Source organism: Sorex araneus, chromosome 5, assembly GCF_027595985.1.
Source record: "Sorex araneus isolate mSorAra2 chromosome 5, mSorAra2.pri, whole genome shotgun sequence".
In the NCBI taxonomy this organism is placed as follows: domain Eukaryota; kingdom Metazoa; phylum Chordata; class Mammalia; order Eulipotyphla; family Soricidae; genus Sorex; species Sorex araneus.
Window position 1 is genome coordinate 121,905,084 of NC_073306.1, and position 24,476 is coordinate 121,929,559.

The 24,476-nt window shown below is 56.0% G+C and overlaps 1 protein-coding gene across 2 annotated transcripts; it reads left to right on the forward strand.

The window, feature by feature from the left end:
• Positions 1-1,222: 1,222 nt before the first annotated feature.
• Positions 1,223-21,410, forward strand: ACTR5 (actin related protein 5). 2 transcript variants are annotated; one of them, XR_008630283.1, is made up of 9 exons: positions 1,223-1,658; positions 3,558-3,787; positions 6,215-6,384; positions 9,425-9,642; positions 10,879-11,061; positions 14,025-14,141; positions 14,826-14,946; positions 16,386-16,518; positions 20,817-20,952. XR_008630283.1 is itself a non-coding variant. In XM_004612630.2 (9 exons), exons 1-9 carry the CDS (start codon positions 1,260-1,262, stop codon positions 21,072-21,074), a joined length of 1,848 nt encoding a protein of 615 aa, XP_004612687.2. In that variant the 5' UTR covers positions 1,227-1,259; the 3' UTR covers positions 21,075-21,410. The 2 variants fall into 2 exon arrangements, 1 of the variants encoding a protein (XP_004612687.2); XM_004612630.2 differs by having other exon boundaries at positions 1,227-1,658; positions 14,807-14,946; positions 20,817-21,410.
• The last annotated feature ends 3,066 nt before the right edge of the window (positions 21,411-24,476 follow it).

Below are 24,476 nucleotides of genomic sequence, written 5' to 3' on the forward strand. Positions count from 1 at the left end.
AGGGCCCCTGGCCCCTGAGCCCTGCTTGGAGCCCTCTCCCCTCGCCCTAGGTCACCCCCAATAACAAACTGGAAGAAAAAAAACAGAGGGCAGTATCACCTTGCTTCCAGTCCCACCCCCTTGCTGGGGAGTTAATAATTCCAAAAGTTAACGGTAGATTACCAGTATTATTATGGAGGGGGGAGGGGGATCCCTAGCGGTGCTGAGGAGGCCCAGGGCATTTCTCAGCCAAGTTGACTTGGTGGTCCAATTTGAAGGCCTAAGGATGGGGTGATGCTCAGGCCCTGCAGTGTTGGGGTTACACAGGCCACCCCTACAACATTGGGGGCCTCCAAGGCCACACCCCGCTGTGCTTGCTGGGAAAAGACCAGGGTTCGGCGCTAGCTAGGCATAATACGCCTTAATTCTTATAGTACCTCCTGGCCCTGACCAGTCCTTTTTGAAAGAAAAACCAGTTAGTTTGAAATCTGAATGAGAGGAGGTAGTATGTGGAAGTTAATAAATATATTTTAAAACTTTATATTGTTATCAAGTAGAACCACATAGAAAAGTGCACAAATCAAAAGTAGCTTGGTAGTTTCCCCCCAAAACTACCCTCAAAAACAAAACTAAAAAAAAATAACAAAGAGAGCTCTGACTCAAGAAACTCAACACCAGGGCTGGAGTGATAGCACAGTGGGTAGGGCATTTGCCTTGCACGCGGCCTATCCGGGTTCGGTTCCCAGCATTCCATAAGGTTCTCTGAGCCCCGCCAGGGGTAATCCCTGAGTGCATAGCCAGGAGGTTACCCTTGTGCATTGTCGGGTGTGACCCAAAAAGAAAAAAGCAAACAAACAAACAAAAAACAAGAAACTCAACACCTCAGGGTTCACTTTTCTGCCAGGAAGGTGACGTAAGCACAAGGAGGCAGAGCCAAGGGCGAATGAAGGTGAGTAGGGCGTGGCTAGGAGAAAGGGGCGGCCCCGCCTCCTCAGCGCCCAGTCAGGACAGCGTTACGCACTGGGGGCGGAGCTTACAGGCTCCGCCCAGCCGGGACGGCGCGACGTCCTGGGGACGGGGCTGACAGGCGCCCCTTCCCGGCTCGAGCGAAGGGGAGTTGCCAGACAAAATAAGGGGCGTGGCCAAGCCGCGCCAGGATGCCTCCCCTGGGAGGGGCGGGGCCCAGCGATCCAGCGAATCAGCAGGCAAGGCGGTGTGTCTAGGGGCGGGGACTTGGAGGCTTTCGTCACCCCCGGGGCGGGGCTTCTCGCCGTTTCAACATGGCGGCGGCCAGCGCTGCGGGACCGGCGACTAACGTGTTCCCGTTCCGTGACGCCCGTGCGGTGCCGGATCCGGTACTGGAGGCCGGCCCGGTGGCACAGGGGCCGCTGCCGGTGCCCCTGATACTGGACAACGGGTCGTTCCAGGCCCGCGCGGGCTGGGCGTGCCCCGGGCCCGACCCGGGCCCCGAGCCGCGCCTGCAGTTCCGCGCCGTGTGCGCCCGCGGGCGGGGCGGGGCCCGGGGCGGGGCGGGCCCGCAGGTGGGCAACGCGCTGGGCAGCCTGGAGCCGCTGCGCTGGATGCTGCGCTCGCCCTTCGACCGCAACGTGCCCGTCAACCTGGAGCTGCAGGAGCTGCTGCTCGACTACAGCTTCCAGCACCTGGGCGTCTCGTCGCAGGTGCGCCGGGCTGCGGGGCGGGCGGGAGGGCTTGCCCGGGCGCAGACGGGGCTCCCCGCCCGGCGAGCCGGCCGTCTCGTTCCCAGGGTGGGAATGAGGCTCCCGGACGTGCTGCGCTCGGCACCTGGGGAAAGCAGGAAAGCGCGGCCTTTCGCACGAAGCCTGCGTTTGGGCCTGTGTGCTCGTTTGTACATAGATTCGCTCATGCACAGGCGGCGAGAGCTTCGGCTGTGTGGGTTTTTTTTAAATTTCCCCCCAGGAGTTTGGAATGGGTTGGTAAGCATAACTTCTTAGGAAGCTAACACCAAACGACAGTCTCGTGTGAAAAAGACAGGCTGTAAGTCTGGCATGGCAGGGTAGCAGCGTCTGGACAGCAGGCGGTGCCGGGTAGGAAACCCAGACTTTCCCCGTGCGCAGCACATGCTCCAACGCTTTGAGCCATCTCCCCAGCCTAAGGTGGCAGATTTTGTGGCAAGCTAGACAAAGGGGAAAGGGGAGCTTCGTATTTTTTGACTTTGTTTTGGGTGGGTAGTCACACCCGGCAGTGGTCAGGGCTTCCCCTGACATCTACTCAGGGATCATTCCTGGGGCAGCTCGGGGAACCGTATGGGGGTGTCTGGTATTGAACCGGGGTTGGCTGTGTGCAAGGCAAGCGCCCAACCTGCTATGCTCTTTCCAGCCCAAGCGTTGTGTTTCCAATAAGAGGCACAGAGTAGGACGCTTGGAAAGGTGATGTTTGAGCAAGACACTGAAGGAGATGCTCAAGGCAACAAACGTGAATAACCGAAGGATTAAGATTCCAGACAGAGGGAACAGCTAGCGAGAGGGCCCTGAAGCTGGCCTGTGCCCTGATCCTAAACGCTGGGCAGCAGAGGAGGAAAGAATAGAAGGGGACAGAGACAGAGGAGGTCAGAGGCCATGAGGGGTAAATCACGAACCCCAGAGGCGTCTATGCTAAGGGAAATGGGGAGCCCCGGGTGGGTGTGAGCAGAGGACAGTCATGGCTTAGGTTCCAAAAGGACCACTCTGCCATAAGAAGAGGAAACTGTCATGAGTTGAAACAGGGAGACCAGTTCAGAGGCTGTTACAATAATCCTAGCAAGTGACTTAGATGAAGGTGTCAGGGGTGTGGTAAGAAATAGTTGGATTTTGGGCTGGAGCGATAGCACATCGGGTAGGGCGTTTGCCTTGCACGTGGGCCGACCCGGGTTCGATTCCCTGCATCCCATATGGTCCCCTGAGCACCACCAGGGGTAATTCTTGAGTGCAGAGCCAGGAGTAACCCCTGTGCATCGCCGGGTGTGACCCAAAAAACAAAAAAAAAAAAAAAAGGATTTTAATGATACTCTGAAAATAGAGCCATCATGAGTTGCCTTCAGCTTGGTGCTTGACTTCCCTTAAAGGGACCTCACTGGGGCTGTAGTGATAATATAGTGGTTGGGGCGTTTGCCTTCTGTAAGGCCCAACTGGGTAAAACAATCAAAAAAGTGACCTTTATTTTTGAGGGATTCCCTCCTGCAGAGCTTGTGTATGCTCCAGCCTTTTGATCCAACTCCCCGAGCTGCGTGCCTGTACTTTCCTGTTCTTGGAAATGGCTTCCCGATCAGAAATGAGAATTTTGGCTCCCCACTCCCAGAGCACCTCACTTTATTTATTTATTTATATTTGCTTTTTGGGTCACACCCAGTGATGCACAGGGGTTATTCCTGGCTCATGCATTCAGGAATTACTCCTGGCGGTACTCTGGGGACCATATGGGATGCTGGGAATCGAACCCAGGTCGGCTGCCTGCAAGGCAATCACCCTGCTCGCTGTGCTACCGCTCCAGCCCCAGAGCCCCCCGCTTTAAAAAGGTTGTTCCTTTCTCACTCATCGGTTCGGTCACTTCTGCCAAAGTAGGGCTGTGTGGATCACCCCATCGTCTTGACGGAAGCCGTGTGCAACCCGCTGTATTCACGACAAATGATGTCGGAGCTTCTCTTTGAGTGCTACGGGATCCCCAAGGTTGCCTACGGAATCGACAGCCTCTTCAGCTTCTACCACAATAAGCCGAAGAATCTGACTTCCAGTGGGCTCATCATCTCCTCAGGATACCAGTGCACACATATCTTACCCATCTTAGAGGGGAGGTGAGTGAGTGCTGCTGTGAGAAGCATCCCCGAACCCTCTCCTGTGCGGGAAAGGGCATTACTCTGCCCCTCCTCACTGTGTGCCGTGGGCATGTCACTCACCTCCTATCCTTCGTCACCTCCCTGAAGGGGTTGGGGCAGATGACCTAGAGCATTTGAGAATTTCATGATTCTGATCTATGGCGAGTTGGCTAACCCAGGCCCTGTCAGACTCTGGTTAGGCACTTAGCAAACAAAACTTAGCCAGCATGGTTTGGAATAACTTATCAGAAGAGACTTAATTTAGGCCCTCTTTGTTCTGGAGTCTTCTAATTTAAACGTTGGTGGTATTGTCACAATTGCAGTGCCCAGGATTGAACCCAGGGTCTCACTCATGCCAATCAAGTGCTCTCCCGCTGAGCTACAGCGACAGCCACGGCCCCGTACATTTTTATTTAAGAACTCTCTGGTCACTGTTACTCAGACATCTTTTTCCAGTCCAGTGGCTACACGCAGTACATATTTATTAATGTTTCTGAGATGCGAGGGTGGTTTCTGTGAGGTGTAAAATCTCTTCTTTCGTGGTGAGGCTTTTTTTTTTTTGCTTTTTGGGTCACACCCGGCAATGCACAGGGGTCACTCCTGGCTCTGCACTCAGGAATTACCCCTGGCGGTGCTCAGGGGACCATATGGGATGCTGGGAATCGAACCCGGGACGGCCGCGTGCAAGGCAAACGCCCTACCTGCTGTGCTATCACTCCAGCCCCGGTGGTGAGGCTTTTGTTGTCTGGTCCTTAGACGTGGCGCCAGCACCAGCGTAGTGCTCCTGGGAGGGTCTCTTGCTGCGGAAGGAAAAGGGCATGTGAGTAGGAAGATAACCCTGGCTCTGGGAGCAAATGTGTGGGTTTGCAGCCTTGCTGAGGATTAGGGACTAACCTCCTCACTGTCCTATCGTGGAAAGTTGGGAAGAATGGATTTCTCATCATGGTTATCTTGAGGATGAAATGAGATAAATAATGTAGGTGATGAAACTTGACAAAATGTAAAGAAATCTGATAGATAAATCAGTGCTGTTGAATGCAGTGCAACCTATAATGGGAATTTCTATAAGGCTTTAGGGGGTGTGGGAGGTTGGGGCACACCTAGCTGTACTCAGGTCGTACTCTCGGCCCCATGCTCAGGGGACCATATATGGTGCCGAAGAGCCTATGGGTGTCGGCTCCATGCTAGACAAATGCCTTATTCATTGTATTCACAATACTGTTTCTCCCGCCCAATTTCTACATTTTTTTTTTAATCCCCCGATAAAAACATACATGGAATAAATAGTTCTTAGACTTTGCCAGGCCTTTTGCTATATGGAGTGCTCTGTGGAAGTTAATCAGAATAGGCATAAGTTAAATAGTATCCTGTTATTTTCCTATTGAGAGAAAATTGTTTTACCCAAAAGCTGAGAATGCACGGGTCCTCAAGTAGCCTGCTCTCCGCGCCATCTGCTGGTGGGTTGAGGTAGCGCACAGACATTTCCACCTGGAGCACCTTCCTCTTCAGCACCTTCCTCTTCGGCACCTTAAGAGCTTGGGACTCCTCTTCCCTGCATCCCGTCAGCCAACACGCGCGGGTTTACTCAGTATGTCCGCTCCATCAGAAGCATGTAGGGAAGGGGCTCAGAAAGCACGGCTGAGGGGCTGGAGCGGTAGCACAGTGGGTAGGGCGCTTGCCTTGCCTTGCACGCAGCCGACCCGGGTTCGATTCCCAGCATCCCAGATGGTCCCCCGAGCACCGCCAGGAGTAATTCCTGAGTGCAGAGCCAGGAGTGACCCCTGAGCATCGCCGGGTGTGACCCAAAAAGCAAAAAAAAAAAAACACAACTGAGATTTGAATGACCTGGGAGGCAGGTTCTTGCACCCACCGCCCAACAGAAGAATGCAGAGGAATGGCATGTGACACGTTGTCCCTGGCTGATTTTAGGGTGTTCGGTCCCAGGACCACAGCCTGAGGGGTCAGGGTCTCACTCAGAGGATTGTTTGTCCTATTGGACCTCCTGCCCTCCCACCCCTGACCTGAAGTTCGAGGGTTATGCTATGGGCGAGGGCTCAGAATTCCTGCCCTGGGTAAGAGGTTAGACTCAGGAGATTTGAAGTCCCTGAGGGTTTTCTATCCCCTCACCTGTTCTGTTGATTGCTCACTCTCCTACCTTGGTCCTTGTCTGGGCCCATCAGTGACTTGTGTGTCGCTGACCCAACACTGCATAAGGTCCCCTGCACCCTGCCAGGAGTGATCCCTGAGCACAGAGCCAGGAGTCGGCCCTGTGGACCCCTGGGTGTGGCCTGAAACCAAAACAAAGCGAGTAATACTGCCCCCCCGCCCCCCATGGTGTTCTCTCTAGTCCCCGGTCCTTTCTGGATTGGCAAGCACCTCATGCCGCCTTCCCTTCCTTGGCTGTAGGTTAGATGCGAAAAACTGCAAGCGCATCAATCTTGGGGGGAGCCAGGCGGCGGGCTACCTGCAGCGCCTCCTGCAGCTCAAGTACCCCGGCCACCTGGCCGCCATCACGCTCAGCCGCATGGAGGAGATCCTGCACGAGCACAGCTACATCGCCGAGGACTATGTCGAAGGTAAGAGCGCTGGGGTCGCACACGAGCGGGGCCTGACCCCGTGCAGCCTGCCACCCCTTTGCAGGAAAAACGATTTGCAGCGCTTCCCCCAGAAGACTGCTGCCGGGGAGCATCAGGGAGAAAGTGCCGCCTAGTTGCGTCTGAGGGTTCCGTGGTGCCCCCCGCTCCTGGTGCCGCCTTCCACTCACTCTGAGGAGCACTGTTGTGTCCTGGGCCACACCGGGGGGTGCTCCTGACTCTGAGCTCAGCCTTTTTGTTTCATGTTTGGGACAGCCTGGTGGCGCTCAGGACTTACTCCTGGCTCTGGCCCTGGCGCTGCACTCGGGAATCACTCCTGGCGGAGCCCAGGGGACCATATTGGGTGCTGGGCATCAAACCAGGGTCGGCCATGCGTGAGGCAGACACCCTCCTGCACTGCTGTCTCGCTCCAGCCCCTACTCTATTGTTCTTTTTTCTTTTGTTTTAGGGCCAGACCCGGCAGTGCTCAGGGATCACTCCTTGGCAGTGCTGGGGTACCATACTGGGTGCGGGTGATCGAACCCGGGTTGGCCACGTGCGAGGCAGACACTGTACTTGCTGTGCTACCACTCCAGTGCTCCCCACTTTGTTCTTTTTTTTTTTTTTGATAATTTTTTTATAATTTATTTATTTTTAAATTGGTGAGTCACAGTGAGGGTACAGTTACAGATTCACACATTTTCGTGCTTGTTTTACCCTCATGCAACGTTCAAGAGTCCATCCCTCCACCAGTGTCCATTCTCCGCCACTTATGAACCCAGTATCCCTCCCACCCCCTTATCCCATCCCCCTCACCCTGCTACGCCTCTGTGGCAGAGCATTCCAATTTGTTCTCTCTTCTTTTGGGTGTTGTGGTTTGCAATAGGCGTATTGAGTGGCCATCATGTTCAGTCCCTAGTCTACGTTCAGCGTGCATCTCCCTCCCCGCTCGGGATTTCCAATCACATTTTACTTGGTGCTCCCCTCCCTTCTCTATTTTGATAATTAATTATTATTTTTTTCTTTTTGGGTCACACCTGGCGATGCACAGGAGTTACTCCTGGCTCTGCACTCAGGAATTACCCCTGGCGGCGCTCAGGGGACCATATGGGATGCCGGGAATCGAACCCGGGTCAGCCGCGTGCAAGGCAAACGCCCTACCTGCTGTGCTATTGCTCCAGCCCCGATAATTAATTATTTTGTTTCATTTAGACATTTTATGGGAGTAGAGGTAGGGGCGGAGAGTTTTGCTTTTATCTTTCTGTCATTTTCTGAATGTGTGGTCAAAAACTGTCCTTTTCTAACCTGGTGAAGGTTTCTCCCTGGCGTGGAGGCTGTGTGGGCTCTGGCGACCCCTCCCCTGCCCTGCCGTGCGCTGCTGCTGCTGCATTTTGGCTCTCCTGCGTCTGCACATTTTTGGGCTCTTTCGATCTTGAGACAGATTTGTGGATTTTCTGCTCTGCTTTTCTGTTCTACCAGTGTTTGCTTGCGAGTGTCTGAGGCCCCTTTATTCAGTGCATATTTCGAATTCTTGGGTCTTCACAAGCTGACCTCTTGCCGTGGTATAGTGTCTCTTTTTGTCCCGTGTGACTTTCTTGCCTTTGAAGTTGGCTTGGACACGGCCCAGCCGCTCCAGCTCTGTGACGGTTGGTGTCGTGTGGCCTCTTGCCATCCCGCTGGCCCTCCTGTGCCGTTACGTTCACAATGTGTTTCTTAATTCAGTCTCCCAGGCTTCGTCTTTTAATTAGTATGTTAAGATCGTTGAGCATTAATTTAATTATTCATGTGTTTGAAAGAATGATCGGACCTAGTCTACTCTTATCTTTGTTCCTCTTCTTGGTGGTTCCTTTACCGTTTGCAGCCCTTTTTGGGTTATTTGAACACTCTCCAAAATTTTTTTGATGGAAGTCTGTGTAATGGAATAGCCTGGCCTCCTCTTGCGGTTGTGAAGTGGCGCCCAGGACTGGAGCGACAGGACAGCAGGTCAGGCGCTTGGTGGCTGACCTGGTAGCTCAGTGTGGGCCCTGAGCATCGCCGGGAGTGATCCTGAGCACAGAGCCAGGACCAAGTCCTGAGCACGGCCAGGTATGCGCCCCGTCGTAGTGTTTGGTGTGTTTTTGTTTTTATGGACGCTCATCCCACAGTGCTCAGGAGTCTTGGGGGTTGCTCCTGGTAACACTCAGCCCACCTGCTAGTACTCCTGACGCTGCACTGTTCGTGGTCCAGTGCAAGGCTGAGGAGCTGATGTTGCTCGGCCCTGAGGTGCTCTGGGCCACCAGGGCCGCTCTGTCAGTGCTCGAAGGCTGGGAGTGCCTGGGGTGCCCTGCCCCCACACCGCCTCCCGGGCCCTCTAGGCTGTGTTTTTACTCTTTCTCAGCCGTGTTTTCAGTGGTCGCTTTAGGGGTTCCCAAACATTACCTCCCACCCCCTTTCCCACAAAGGAAGAATCACTTAGCACCTCCTGGAAATCAGCCTTCCTTAAGCACAGAGACCCCCACGCACCACCCTGGGCTGGAGGATGCTCAGAGGCTGGAGCACAGGCTCTGCACCGGAGGCCTGCGTCCCCTGCACCGGAGGCCTGCATCCCCTGCACCCCGGGAAATGCCCTTCCCGAGCACCGAAGTGAGAGTAGCTCCTGAGTGCTGTTGGTGTGTCCCAAAAACCAGGTGTTTCTCTTGCCAGGCAGTCAGTGTCAGGACTCACTTTCAATCATCAGACAGAAATTTTTTTGGTTTATTTATTTTGGGGGGCTTTCTTACACCCCGCACTTCTTTACTCCTGGCTTACTCCTGGCTCTGTGCTTCGGGTCTCTCCCTATGGGGTTCCGGGTGTCACATGTGATGCTGGGGAATCGCAAGGTGTTTGCTTCACCCCTGCGCCATCTCTCCGGCCAGTCCCTCGAGTCGTTGCCTCTGGGAGAGGGAAGGCGCGGGCGGGCAGGCCCCTTCTCCTCCTCACCCAGCTCTGAAATCCCGGTGTCAGCCTTCTTGTGTCTCTGTTCATCCTGTTTTCGTTTCGTGACTTTCCAAATCCTTTCGGGAAGAGCTGCAGAAGTGGCGGTGCCCCGATTATTACGAGAACAACGTCCACAAGATGCAGCTCCCGTTCTCCAGCAAGCTCCTGGGCAGCACGCTGAGCTCGGAGGAGAGGCAGGAGCGGCGGCAGCAGCAGCTGCGGCGGCTGCAGGAGCTCAACGCCCGCCGGCGGGAGGAGAAGCTGCAGCTGGACCAGGAGCGCCTGGAGCGGCTGCTCTACGTGCAGGTCAGCGCCCTTGGCCCCCGGAGTGTCCCTCGGCCGCGTGCGTCCTCTCGCAGATGTCACGGCCGAACGGCACGCAGCAGCTCAGCACGGAAGGCCAAGGAACATCAAGCCTTCCTTTACTTGGGCCATACCCAGGGGTTGCTCCTGGCTCTGCACTCAGGAATTGCTCCTGGCTGTGCTCGGGGACCATATGGGATGCCGGGGGTTGAACCAGGGTCTGCTGCATGCAAGACAAATGCTCTACCCACTGTGCTATGGCCCCCAGACCTTCCTTAAGGGCTGTGTACTCTGGCTCCATTAGCTTAATTTTGCCGGAACAGTGCCTTTGCATTTTGGCTTTTGGGTCACACCCAGCGAAGCACAAGGGTCACTCCTGGTCGGCTTCAGGGGACACATAGGATGTCAGGGATTGAACCCAGGTTGACCGTGTGCAAATCAAGCACCCTGCCTACTGTACTATCTCTCTAGTCTCCTTTATCTTTTTGACTTCCACTTTCCTTTTTTATTTTTTGCAGGGGAGGGGGATGCTCGGAGGAGGGTTGGGGCCCTACCAGCCATGCTCAGCGCCTGCTCTGGCTCTCCGAGCCCTGGCAGTGCGTGGCGGGACCATATGCAGTGCCAGAGATCTGAACCAGGGTCAGCCACAGGCAGGGCAAGCACCTTCCCCTCTGCCGTCCCCCTGGTGCCCCTGCCTTCCTGCCCTTCTCTAGGGTGTCGGGGGCACTGCTCGGGGTCGCTCTTGCTGGTGCTCAGGAGGGCAGTGCCAGGCCTGAACCCAGCCTCCCGCGCACGTGCCACCCCTGCTTCTGAACCGTCTCCCAGCTCTGTCTTCAGAACTTGATTGTGGGGGACGTCCTGAGTGACGCTCGGCAAACCTCGGGGCCACCTTGGGGGGCCGCTCCCGGTCGTACTGGGCCAGGCAGGCAGGCAGTGCGGCGCTGCTCGGCCCTGCGTGCCCGGGATGGCTCGGGAAGAGCAGAAGTCGTGGGGGTGTGGCTTGGTGCAGCCTTGGGTCTGCCGCCCTGGCCGAGAAGTGGAGTCTTGCAGCCACCTCACCTCCCCCCCACACACACACCTGGGGGCAGTGGGACGTGCTGATGGCTCGCCCCTAGGTCTCCGAGTCGGGGCAGGGGGGGGGGCGGGCTGGTTGGTGCCACTGTGGGAGGGGGGGTGGGCTGGAGTGTGGGACGCCCTCCCGGGCCCCCGGCTGAGCTGACCCCCGGGGCTGTGTCGCAGGAGCTGCTGGAGGACGGCCAGATGGATCAGTTCCACAAGGCCCTGGTGGAGCTGAACATGGACTCCCCAGCCGAGCTGCAGTCCTACATCCAGAAGCTCAGCCTGGCCGTGGAGCAGGCCAAGCAGAAGGCCCTGCACGCCGAGGCGGCCCTGGAGGTGGACGTGGTGGACAGCAAGCCAGAGGTGACTGCGGGCCAGCCCCACCCCCTCCCCCCATCCCTGTTCTGCTCTTGATTCTTCAGAACAGGGAGCGAGCGTTTGTGAGTGTGCTGTTTGTCCTGAGTCCCTCAGCTTTACGGGAAGGGACGGATTTGTCCGTTGGTGGGTGGCACCCCCGTAGCCAGCTAAGTGGAGCCAGGGTAGCGTGTCAGGAGTTTGCTTTTGCTCTTGATGTTCTTTGAATTCTGACACACAGAGCTGGGAATGTGTCAGTGGAGAGCGTTGGCCTTGCAGGTGTGAGACTGGGTTCAGTAGGGCGCAGGGAGACGTTTCCGGCGGGAGCCCCTGCTGTGATCCTCAGTGCCTCGTGGTCCCCACACGCCCCTGAGAGTGCAGTGCCCCCCAGGCACTGACTCTGAGTAGGCCCCAAGCGCTGGCAGGTGGTGCTCCCCCCGCCAAGTAAGTGAGTCCGTTTAAAGCCTGCACTCTTGGTTTGGAATTTCTGTCCACAAGGGGCTGTGCTTGGCGCCTGCACCTGGTTCAGTGACCCCTGCTTGGGGGTCATTCCTGGTGGTGCCAGGGGAACTGTCTGAGGCACCTGGGGTCAAACTGGGGGGTCAGTTGGCTGCATGCCGAGCAAGAGCCTTAGCCTGTATGTTATCTCTGCACCCCCAGCCTGTGCTTTTAGAATTAGCCCACGGCACTCACCGGGCACATGTGTGGCTCACCAGCGACCTTGGAGCTGTTCATGGCTCCACACAGGTTGGGGGTGGAGGGTCCTGCCCCTCCCCACCCTGCCTGGCTTCCCCTGCTTTTCTGCAGACTCCCCGACTGGCTGTGGAGGGCCAGGCGTTGTCGGTGTTCCTGGTGACCTCTCTCTCTCTCTCTCTCTCTCTCTCTCTCTCTCTCTCTCTCTCTCTCTCTCTCTCTCTCTCTCTCTCTCTCCCCCCTCTCCCTCTCTCTCTCTCTTTCTCTCTCTTTTGTTTCTATCCTATCTCCTCTCTTCTCTCTCTCCCTCCCTCTCTCTCTTCTCTCTCTCCTCTCTTCTCCTCGCTCGCTCTCTCCCCTCTCTTTCCTCCCCTCCCCTCTCTCCCAGCAGTTTTTCCTAGTTCTGTGCTCCAAGTTCTGTGCTCCCAGTTCTGACAGTGCTCTGGGGAGTAGGCCAGGGTGGGCTGAGCTGGTTGCAGACCAGAGCCTGAGCTCCTTCCTGCACATTCTCCACATTCTCTCCCAGCCACCCCCGTGAATATTATTTATTCTGGTTTGGGACCAGACAGGTGGTGCTCCGGGCTTACTCCTGGCTCTGTGCTCAGGGATCACGCGGAGGGGCTGATGGGCCTGGCCGGCTGTAGTCTATGATGCCAGGGCGTCAGCCACACGCAAGATGCCTGCTGCCTTAGTTCTGCTGTTTCTATCTCCTGTATCTCCTGTCTGCTGTCTTATTTCTCCAGCCTCACAATGAACTATTTATTTGTTTTGGTTTTCCAGCCCCACCCAGCGATGCTCATGGGTCACTTCCGGCCCTTCTCTTAGGAATTACTCCTGACAGTGTTCGGGGGACCATGTGGGATGCCGGGGATCAAACTTGGGTTGACCATATGGGGGGAGGCAGGTGCCCTACCACGGTACTATGGCTCCGGCCCCACAGCGAGGCCTTCAAACCGGAGGGAGCTCGTGCGGCGTCGCTCAGGCGTGTCCTGTGCGGGCGGGAGCTCAGAGCCCTTTGGCCTCAGGAGACCCAGTGGCCGAAGGTAGAACATTCCGTGCCTAGCCCGCCCAGTTCAGCTCTGACTTCTGCTGGCTTGCCTGCTGCTCAGGACTTCCCCAGCGCCAGGCTGCATCTCTGATGTGCTCCGGCAAGCTGTCGTCCTGTTTGGTTCCAAAAGAACAGTCGTATCTGTGTTCCCGAACGCCACACGGCGCTTGCGGAGGCCCTGGCAGGATTCTCTCCTCCTGTCGGAATAATGAGCTTGTTCCCTGGATCACGGTGGTTGGGAGGAGTAAGATGAACTTTCGACCATTTTCAGTGAGCTTTTGTTTGTTTGGGCCCTCTCTCACGATGCTCAGGGGTTCCTTCTGGCTCTGCACTCAGGAGTCACTCCTGCAGTGCTCGGGGAACTCTACGGTTCCGGGGATCGAGCCTGGGTCGGCCACATGCAGGCAAGTGCCCTGTCTGCTGTATCATTGCTCCGGTCCCTCAAGGACCTCTCAGATCAGGTCAGAATTCAGAGGTGTCCCCAGCCCCTGCCTGGGGCCTGGTGCCTCCCGTCCTCATTGCTGTTCCGGGTCCCCAGGAGGACTCTTCTGTCCTGGGGGGCTGCTGGTCACCACGCCCAGCAGGACCGGCAGTGGGCGTTAGCGTGGGCACACGGGAATGAGTCAGAGCTTGGCTTGGGCCTGGATGTAGCTCGGGTAGAGCGCGGACGTGGCGTGTACAGACCCCGGGACACCACAAAAGATCGGATTCACTTCACAAGGCCTCTGGGGCTCTCAGGAGGACACCAGGTGTCCCCTCGTCCCTGGGAGTGGAGCGTGGGGGGCTGTGCTGTGTAGGCCCAGTGCGGGGAGCTGTTAGTCATCTCGTCCTTTGCAGGCCAGGGACAGCGCAGGCAGCCGGGCGTTGGGTGGGAAGGAAGCACGAGTGTCTCCCTCAAGCCGGGGCTGTACCTGGGACATCAGTTGGCCTTAGGGGGCGGGTGTTCCCCACCCAAGTCTTCTGTTGGCCTCGTCAGAGGGCCCCGGGACAAAGGCGGGCCCTGATAGGACAGCATCAGAGCCCAGTGCCCTGCTCACTGATGAGCCTCTAGGTCCCGAGTTCGGGCAGGTCCTTCCTCCCTGGGGGAGCCCCGTGGAGTGTCCGTCATCACTCTGTTTCCCGGGTCAGGGCCCTGAGCAAGTCGCTGCTTTTCGCGACCGAGAACTCCCCAGCCGGCCTCTTCGGGGCTCCACTTACTTCGTCCCATTCTGCCCCCGTCTTCCATTCGCAGACGCCCGAGCTGGAACAGCTGGAGCCGTCCCTGGAGGACGTGGAAAGCATCAATGACTTCGAGCCCCTGTTCTCCGAGGAAACGCCGGAAGTGGAAAAGCCAGTCGCCACTGTCCAGGTCGGTGCTGGGCGCCCAGTGCTGGGCTTGAGACTGGACATAGTGGTCGAGCGGGGCTCGTTGGCGCCCCAGGAAGGCACTTTCTAAGAGGATGCCAGTTGTATTTTCTAGAAGGGCAAGAGCCAGCGCTGAAGGCCCCGGGTGTCGGGGATGATCTCCCCATGATTGGTTGGGGTCCCCGCACCAGGATCTAGGAATCCCCGGGGTGCCACCCGCCTGGGGAGGTCTAGGGCCGGTCCCCGGGCTGTAGAGGTGACGCAGGTGAGGATTTGAGGATGACCATTGAGCCTCAGCCTCGAGACTGATTCTTCATCACTGCTATCCGAACCTCCCTGGGAGAAAGATCTCGATAGCAGGGTGTGGGGGAGGGGGGTGCCCGCTCGCTGCTGCATGGGCCGGAGTCTTGCAGGACCAGGCCTGCCACGGATTGCGTTTCTGTACGTCAGAGACCATTTCGAGAGGCCGGTCTGTCATTTGCTCATTCAGAGGCTGAAAAGAGGCTGTGAATTGAATGCCCGGTTCAGGACACGGCGGGAGAGGGTCATTGTGATGTGGACAAAGGGCCCAGCGCTGCCGCAGTGAATAAGGCGGTCTGAGAAAACTGGCAGCTGGGGAGTCTGTCCTTGACGGCCTAAAAATCTCTTCTGCACCTTGGGTTCGTAAAGCCCGTGTTTAACTTGGCAGCGTACCACCAGCTGTTCGTCGGGACGGAGCGGATCCGGGCTCCGGAAATCCTCTTCCAGCCCTCGCTCCTGGGGGAGGAGCAGGCGGGCATCGCCGAGACGCTGCAGTACATCCTGGACAGGTGGGCCCCGCTGCCTCCCGCCCGGCGCTCCCTGGGGCGGCTTCTGGGAAGGTGCACTTGAGGTCATCCTGGGAAATCCTCCTTGCCCGCCCTCCCAGAGAGCCTCCCAGAGACGGCTCTGTCATTCTCCCCACCCCCTCTTTTTGGGGGAGGGCGTGTTTGGGGCCACACCCACTGACTCTTGGGGGCTGCTCCCAGCTTCTCAGGGGCGATGCAGAGCAGTACTCAGGTGACCACGTGGTGCTGGGGATTCAGTCCTGGGCCTCCTGCACAGTGCAGGTGGTGTGCACCCACCTTTTGAACCATCTTCCTGGCCCATGGCTTGGTAGTTCTTGTCTGGAGCTAGGCCTGCTCATTTGGGTCACGGAGCTTTAAGAGTTCGTGACTGTGGGGACTGGAGCGATAGGACAGCGCCAAGGGCATCTGCCTTGCCTGTGGCCAGCCTGGGTTCCTTCCCCAGCATCCCATATGGTATCCCGGGTCCCACCAGGAAGTGATCCCTGAGTGCAGAGCCAGGAGAAACTTACCCCTGAGCATCGCTGGCTGTGACGTTTTCCTACACTTGGTGTTTTCATAACCGCTGCTGGACACTCAGAGAACAGGATCTGTAGCACTGCCTGCCGCGGGCTAAGATGGGCCGGAGGGCGGTCGGGATGATGCTGGCAGGGCTGGGGCGCAGGCTTTGCCGTGGGGACCCTGGGTTCAAGCCCCCGCACCACTGGCGGCGACAGTGGACACAGCACGATTGAGGGTGAGCAGCTGTGGCAGGGGTGTTGTCTGAGGGGCTCTGAGCTGTGGCCTCAACAGCGAGTGGGAAGTGACTAGGCCTGCATGCAAGCTGGCTGTCATTTTATTTTACTTTATTTGTTTGCTGTTACTTTAAAACAGCAAAAATGAAGTGCATAGTGGGAGAAACAGGCCAAACACTCAAAAGGGAGGCAGAACATTTTCAGGGTGATGGAAATGTCTTGTATCTTGGGTTACTGCGCTATGTAATTTGTCCAGCTTCATAAAAAAAATATCGTAAATCCATTCCCTGTGAAGTCTGTTTTTAAAAACATGCGAGACACAGTGAATCAGGCCAAAGAAATGAGTCGGCCAGTTGGATTGAGGTCTTGGTAGATGTGGTGTCAGGAAGGGCACAGACGGAAGGGGTTTCGCGTTTTTAATTTTTGGTTTGCGTTCTGGGGAGGTCAAGGACACACCAGCCCTGCGCGTCCTGTGGGCCTTGGCCCCATGGGGAAAGGGACATGGGGCATACACCCAGCTTAGACGTGACTTGTGCCACCCCATCAGCCCTGTGGCTGAGAGGCGGGAGTTAGGAACACGACAGCCCGAGCAGGGGCTTCTGGTTTTGTGCCAAGCCCCGTGTCCACCCTCCCTGTGTCTCCCCACCTCCACGCTGGAGCCGCGCCCCCAGAAGGTCATTTCTTGCCCAGGTACCCGAAGGACGTTCAGGATTTGCTGGTCCAGAATGTGTTTCTCACGGGGGGAAACATGATGTACCCCGGGATGAAAGTTCGAATCGAGAAGGAGCTTTTGGAGATGAGACCGTTTCAGTCTTCTTTTCAGGTACTTTTCGGGTTACGTGGGTAACTGTGTTTTGGAAATATAGCCATTGAATTTTAATCACCTGGTCATTTCATCCTCCAGCGGTATCTGTTACTAAAGTTTCTGTGACTTTCCTTCTATATATTTCATCTTTTGAATCTATATTTGATTTTTTTTTCCCCAAATGATTTCTGGGCCACATGTGACAGTATTCAAGAGCCACTTTTTGTTTTGTTTTGTTTTTGGGTCACACCTGGTGATGCACAAGGTTTGCTCCTGGCTCTGCACTTAGGAATTATTCCTGGCCGTGCCCAGGGGACCATATGGGATGCTGGGAATCGAGCCCGGGTCGGCCGCATGCAAGGCAAATGCCCTACCCGCTGTGCTGTCACTCCAGCCCGCAAGAGCCACTTCTGATGTGTTTGGGGGTGTAATGCTGGGGACCAAACCCAGGCCTCTGAGGGCAGAGCATGGGCTCAGCCTTCTGAAACATCTCCCTTTTTTTTTTTTTTTTTTTTTTGCTTTTTGGGTCACACCCAGCGATGCTCAGGGGTTACTCCTGGCTTTGCACTCAGGAATTACTCCTGACGGTGCTTGGGGGACCATATGGGATGCCGGGGATCGAACCCGGGTTGACCGTGTGCAAGGCAAACGCCCTACCCACTGTGCTATCGCTCTGGCCCCCATCTCCCTTTATTTAACGCTTCAAGAAGAATGAAAGTTGGGGCTGCTGCTTTGTTGTTTGGTCAGACCTGGTGGTGCTCAGGACTTACTCTGGCTCTGCACTCGGGACCACTCCTGGTGGGGCTCAGGGGGCCCATGGGATGCCGGGCATCAGGCCTGGGTTGGTCACATGGAAGGCAAGCGCCCAGCCGTCCTGTCGCTCCGGAAGTCGTGTTTCATACACACGGTGGCGTCAGCTCGCTGCACGAAGGCGAGTGGAGTCGCGTTCGGAGAGAACAGCAGCTGCGCCCTAGGCCGGCAGTTCCCCTCACTCCAGCTTCCCCGAAAGCAGAGTTCTTCCTCCCAGGTTCCTGACACGCGTGGGCATTTCCTGCCTCAGGACCTGGATTCCTGCTGTCTGTGCTACTGAAGCACTGCTTTCGTGACGGGGTTGGTGGGCCAGTGTCTTCTCACACTTGGGGTCGCCGGTGCCCTTGGTTCCTGCTCCCTCCATTCCTCCGTCGCTGTGGCATGCCGTGCTTCCCTCCCCTGGGGTGTGGGCCTGGGCTGGGCAGCAGGGCTCAGACACGAACCCCGAGGGGCCCGACGTCACACAGCACTGACACGCTCCTTTATTTATTTATTTTTTTTAAATAATTTTATTGAATCACCATGTGGAGGGTTACATAGTTCTCAGGATTATGTCGGTTATACAGTTCTCAAACACCCTTCCCTTCACCAGTGCCCATCTCCCATCACCAACCCCCCCAGTATACCAGCCACCCCCTCCCACCTCCCCAGTCCCCACCCTTGTACATGATAAGTTCCACTTCGTTTATGCCTTATCTCGATTACATTCCATGTTTCAACACACAACTCACTACCATTGTTGGGGTTTCCCCCAAAAAAGGAAAGCAGTCCTATTGCCAAGGAGGCATTTGATAGTTCTCCACTGCTAAGAATATAGAGATATTAAGTCCCGCTGTTTGTTACATAACTTTTCTTTTTCCCCCTTGCCCCGCGCCACCGAGTTCACGCCTGTTTGGTAATCGCCACGCTGCCTGACAAGGGAAAAAAAAACCGAAAAGGATGGTTATTTCCCGTCATCAGCAGGCGTGGGGCTCTGGCTTAGTTGATAGACTAGTAGAGTTTCTGCAAGCAGTTTCTGGAACCGAAGGGCTTGCGCTGGTATCGGCTCCGGCTCGAGATTCCACCAGCGTCCCACTGTTCCATGTACATAATTTTTCCCCTTATATCCCGTTCCCACGCCACCAGGTCTGTTTGCTTAATGGACATCACACTATGTTTGACACCACGCCGCGTTTCTTCCCGAGAAAGAAGGATATTTCTTCTCAGCCGGCGTGGGGATATAGCTTAGTTCAGTCTAGAGAGATGGCTACCACTTTGATTGCCTTCAATATTTCAGCAACAGACTTACTATTCTTGTTAGGATCTCCCACAAAAGTCCGACCCATTAAAAAGGGACATATTACATATTGCTGATGCTAAGATGACATTAGGTTTTGGGTTTCTGTATAAAGTCCAGGGAAAGTACAACCAGAAATAACATCACTACAAACTTTTACCCTTTTATGGTGCTCATAAGATGGAGAAGCCTAGAGAGAGGCTCGGCGTCTCCATTTTGCGCTCAGGAAAACCGCGGATCCTGCGCTGTGCTCAGGGGGGAGGTGTGGAGAGAGAGAGAGGTTAAAAGAATTGGGGGATGCCCGGCTCCCACTGTTTCAGCGCACCGTGGGGTCTCTGGTCCCATGCCGGAATTAGTTCAGTGGGCTGTTTGGAGTCCAAGAGCGCTTCCTTGGGCTCTTCCATCATGCTCGCTCCGCAGCAGGGTCCAAAGGGCTGACACGCTCCTTTAAAGATAGCGTCAGGGGCTAGAGCGATAGCACAGCGGGGAGGGCATTTGCCTTGCATGCGGCCGACCTGGGTTCAATTCCCAGCATCCCATATGGTCCCCTGAGCACCGCCAGGAGTAATTCCTGAGTGCATGAGCCAGGAGTAACCCCTGTGCACCGCTGGGTGTGACCCGAGAAGCCAAAAAAAAAAAAATTCTAAAAATAGCATCAGATGCATGAGACTTTACTAAAGGGTCAGGTGGTTTCCGCAAGCCTCGGTGATGAGGCTTGCGTGTGGGGGGGGGGGGTGAGGCCTCTGGGTGCCATTGTAGACACACACTCATGTTGTTCCTTGTGCTTCTAGGATAGTCATCCCCCCAAAAAATATTTTCCAGTGGTTTGGCTTTTATAACCTGTAATTCCCCCCCCCCCCCAAGTTATCGTGACGGTGTTTGTAGACCAGCGGGTGCTTTTCCCGAGCGCGCTTCTGTTTCTGGCTGGAATGCATACTCCTCGGTTCCAGCCTTCTCTCACCTGCCCCCCGGCACTTGCCTTGCACGCCTGCCACCCCCAGCCGGCGTAAGCACAGTAGTAGCCAGCGGTGCTCAGCCTTCCCGCGCCTGCAGACTGGCGTGGTCCTGTCCCCACATCTTATGGGATGAAGGATCCTTGGGTGGGTGAAGATAATCGGGGAGCGGCTCTTCCTGAGCCGGGCGCCTCACGCGCTCACACCAACATTCTCCTCATTCTCTTCTCCAAGGCCCTGGCCTCTGTCGCCTCAGCCGGGCAGCTGGGCTCGTGTGTCCCCGAGTCCTCCTCCCCCAGCCCTGCCCCTTGGCACACTGTTGCATGTCCTCTACTTCAGACAGTTCTGATACCTCCTCCCGCACCCCTGCGCACACACACACACACACACACACACACACACACACCCTGGAGATCCTGTGGGGGTGGAGGGGCGGGGTAAGCGGGGTGAGGGGTGGTGGTGGGCAGGCCAGGACTCCAGAGAATGAGGAGTCTGCGTCTGCACATTTCCCCCGAGCGCCAGGTCACCCCAGCAGCAGCCGGGGGACGCTCCTGGCTGGCTGACTGGGCCGGCCCTGTTGCTCTTGGGCAGAGGGCCCACCGGCACTGCACCCCAAGAGCACTGCGGCTCCTACGCACCTTCCCCGCTGCCCGCACGACGTCACATGGCCGAGCTTGTGTTGGCAGAGTAGCCGAAAAGCCTGTTTTCTGTGGGCGAAGTCTGGGGTGCTCTGCTCTGGGGGTTTCTGGGACCCCTGCGCCCAGGTGTGAGGGTGCAGCGGGCCCTGCACTGAGGGTCAAGTGTAGGAACTGGACCCTGGCACCCCATATGGCTCTGAGAACCATGGATGTGGCCCCTGAGCTTAGGTCCAGTGTTTCCTAGCCCAAAACGTGTGTGTGTGTGTGTCTGTGTGTGTCTGTGTGTGTTTGTGTATCTGTGTGTGTGTGTTGGGGGGAGGGGAGCTTGAGCAATAGTCCAGGGGTCAGGCACTTGCCTTGCACGCGGCTGACCTTGGATGAATCCCCAGCACTGTGGCTCAAAACTCAAAATCAGCAATGAAGAGAGAATTGTAGGGAGGACAGCGCGGCAGTCCGGGGGGCTGGCACTGGCCTTGTACACGGCCGACCTGGGTTCCATCCCTGCACCCCACCCGGTCACCTGAGCCCTGTTGATCCGTGAGCACGTGGTGGGCCCTCAGACTGAACAGAACAAGGCAGTCGTCGAGGCGGAAACCGGCCTGGCGCCCCCGGTCACAGCCCTCGTCTCTCACCCTGCAGGTTCACCTGGCCGCTAACCCCGTGCTGGACGCCTGGTACGGGGCTCGGGACTGGGCCCTGGACCACCTGGAGGACGAGGCCGTGTGGCTCAGCAGGCAGGAGTACGAGGAGAAGGGCGGCGAGTTCCTGAAGGAGCACTGCGCCTCCAACGTCCACGTGCCTATCCGCCTGCCCAGGCAGGCCGCCCGCGCCTCCGAGGCCCAGGCGGCCGGGAAGGGCTCGGGGCCCGGGGGCGGCAGCGCTGGCGAGCAGGGCTAGCGGGTGCCCAGGGCCGCCAGCCAGAGGACAGGACAGTGACCGTGGCAGAGGCGCCCCTCGCCCAGCTGCTGGACGGCGAGACGGGTCTCTCCTGGGGAGAGCGGCTGGGGGCGCCGGGAGCCACCTGCCAAAGGAAGGATTGGGCTCACCTGGGGGCATCTGCAGGGAAGAAGCTCAGCTGGCCTTCGGGGGTCCCTGTTGGGACTGCCGGGGAGCTGGGGCCTGTGCCTCCTGCAAGGCGGGCGGCAGGTACAGGTCAGTCAGGGCTTAGCTCCTGTAAGGCCTGGGTTTTCTTATAATTAAAAAAAATGTAAATAAATAAAAGGTCCTTTATAATTTCTGTTGTCTCTGTTCATGTATTCTAAAGACTGTGAATGCCCAGCAGGGGGCGGTCTAGTGCCGGGACTTGGAAGGCCAGCGCCTGCAGGGGCCACCCCGCCTGAGTCTCCCGGGTCAGAGGGCGCAGAGGGGGTCCAGCTGGGCAGAACCAGCCTGTGAGAGCCAGAGGGACGGGCCCGAGGCCCCGCTTTTGCTCATCCTTTGTGCTGGCAGCCTTTCGGCCGCCCGAGGCCTTGTTTTGTTTTTTTCCTTTTCATTTTTCTTTTTAGCCACACCCAGCGATGCTCAGGATGCTCAGGACTTTCTCCTGGCTCTGCACTCAGGAATCAATCCTGTTGGTGCTCCTTGGGGGTGGGGTTTGGGCCATCAGGGGTCAGGCCTGGGTCAGCTGCACGCAGCGGGAGCGCCCTACCTGCTGTATGCTAGCTCCGGCCCTTTTCCGTAGTTTTGTTTTTTTCCTTTCCCGTGAGTTTGTTGGCTCTGCTTTCAGGCCTTTCTGAAGAAGTGGGCTTACAAAATTTAAACACCGGAAAGAATAGAGAAAGCACAAATAAGACAAAATAGCAAGGGAACAACCTTATTATTTAATAATAACCCTTTTATTATTAAAAGGGTAAATATCCCAAAATAAATAAGGAAATAATGATTGAGAACAGAAAAATCATTACTGCTTTGTACAACTCCTCAAAAAATACACTTGAACATTTTATGAAATGCAGTATTTTTTTTTAAGTCTAATTTACCATACAGGGCCATAACAGGATGTAGTCCGAGCAGACAGCCTGAGACACACCGCAGGGGCTTGTCGGAGAACTGCCGCCCAAAGGCGGTGCTGGGTGAGTCAGCTTCGCAACATTCTGTGAGCCTTTATGTTTTTATTTTTGGCTTTTTGGGTCACATCCAGTGATGCTCAGGGCTTAACTCCTGGCTCTGCACTCAGGAATCACTCCTGGTGGTGTTTGGGGGGACCACATAGGATGCCGGGGATTGATGGAACCTGGGTCAGCTGCATGCAAGGCAAACGCCCTACCTGCTGTATTATCACTCCAGCTCCTCTGTGGGCCTTTAAAGACACGTCCAAGGTTCCTTAGACTTTAAAGAACATATAAGGGGCTGGAGCGATAGCATAGTGGGTAGGGCGTTTGCCTTGCACGTGACTGACCCGGGTTGGATTCCCAGCATCCCATATGGTCCCCTGAACACCGCCAGGAATAATTCCTGAGTTCATGAGCCAGGAGTAACCCCTGTGCATCGCCAGGTGTGACCCAAAAAGCAGAAAAAAAAAAGGAACATATAAAATAAAAAGAGATCTAAGTTATTTTCTTTGGGAGGATGGACTTTGGGCCACACACCTGTGAGTATGCTCAAGGCTTACTCCTGGCTCTGTGCTCGGGGGTGACCCCGGCAGGGCTCAAATGTAGCTGGGTTATGGGGTGCCTGGATCAGACCTGGGTTGACTGCTCCAAGGCCAGTGCTTTACCTGCTCTCCTATCTCTGGCCCTATCTATATTATTATTATTATTTGTGGCCACACCTGGTGATGCTCAGGGCTTACTCCTGGTTCTGTGCTCAGGGACCACTCCTGGCAAGGCTTGGGGAACCATATGGGGTGCCGGGGATTGAACTCCGGTAGGCCGCATGCGAGGCAAAAGCCTTACCTGCTGTAAGATTGCTCCAGGCCCTGTCCATATTTGTATGTGGTGAGTATAACACAGTTACAAGATTGGATAGAGCACACATACAACACGTGAAGAATCCGTGGATGTTGAAAAGATTCCTGCAGAAGCCGGGCCCGTGTTTAATAGCAACATAAGTAAAAGTAGTCACGCCAGGGGCCGGAGCAATAGCACAGCGGGTAGGGCATTTGCCTTGCACGCAGCCGGACCCAGGTTCGATCCCCGGCATCCCATATGGTCCTCCAAGCACCGCCAGGAGTAATTCCTGAGTGCAAAGCCAGGAATAACCCCTGAGCATTGCTGGGTGTGACCCAAAAAGCAAAAAAAAAAAAAAAATAGTCACGCCAACAAAGACAAACTGTTAGACTCTGAGGTTACTTCAGGGAGGGGAGAAGAATCTGCCAGTCGCCACCCCTCAACTTTAAAACGAGACAGCAAGCAAGATTCACTTGTTGGCTGAGAAATGTACAGATCCCTGGCTAGAAGCCAGCCGTAGCTTCCTTCAGCCTTGCCACCAACTCCCGGGGGCTGGTGGGTTGAGGTTGATGGGTAGTCCCCAGCTGAAACGTCTAGAAGCTGCTGGGCTTTGCCTGGGGCTGGGCTCTGACCCCAGCCTGCAGGAGACCTTTCTGCACTTGGTTTCACCAACAGTGAAAGCTGTCGGGCTTCCCACTGGCCCAGCAACACCCCGGACACTTTTACAAAAACCTAAACTCAATTTGTGTGTGTGTGTGTGTGTGTGTGTGTGTATGTGTGTGTATTTAGGGCCACACCCAGCGATGCTCAGAGGTTACCCCTGGCTCTGCACTCAGGAATTACTCCTGGCGGTGCTCAGGGGACCATATGGGATGCTGGGAATCGAACCCGGGTCGGCCGCCCCTACCCGCTGTGCTATCGCTTTAGCCCCCAAACTCAATTCTTTTGGTGACAGCAAGTCTGTCAACCTTTTGTCAGTTTATCCCGTTAGCCATGCGAGCACCCAAATGATACAAATGTCCTCACAAACACTTGAATGGCCCCAAGGGATGGTCTCCCCCTTTCTCTTGATTGCCCATTTGTGTGTTTGTCGTAGTTTGGGTCAGTCATAAGTGAGTGCTTGTAAGATTGAGATTGATGGGGAGATGCCAGCCCTAGCCGGTCAATGGGCCCCTGTGTGTGCCCAAATGGGAACAGGGACACTGGAACCTTTGGCGCCATCTGGTGGCTGTTTCTGGAGAACATGGGCGATGCCAGCACAAAAGCTGACAAAAGTGACAAAGGTGATCTTTTTTGAATTGGGGGCTCTGGAAGCAGGAACAAATCTATTTATTTGGGGATCACACCCTTGCACGCAGCCGGACCCAGGTTCGATCCCCGGCATCCCATATAGTCCTCCAAGCACCGCCCA

Coding starts and splice junctions, on each gene's coding strand:
- ACTR5 (XM_004612630.2), top strand. CDS start 1,260: ATGGCGGCGGCCAGCGCTGCGGGACCGGCGACTAACGTGTTCCCGTTC. Junction 3,788..6,214: donor TTACCCATCTTAGAGGGGAG/GTGAGTGAGTGC, acceptor CCTTGGCTGTAG/GTTAGATGCGAAAAACTGCA. Junction 16,519..20,816: donor CGTTTCAGTCTTCTTTTCAG/GTACTTTTCGGG, acceptor CTCACCCTGCAG/GTTCACCTGGCCGCTAACCC.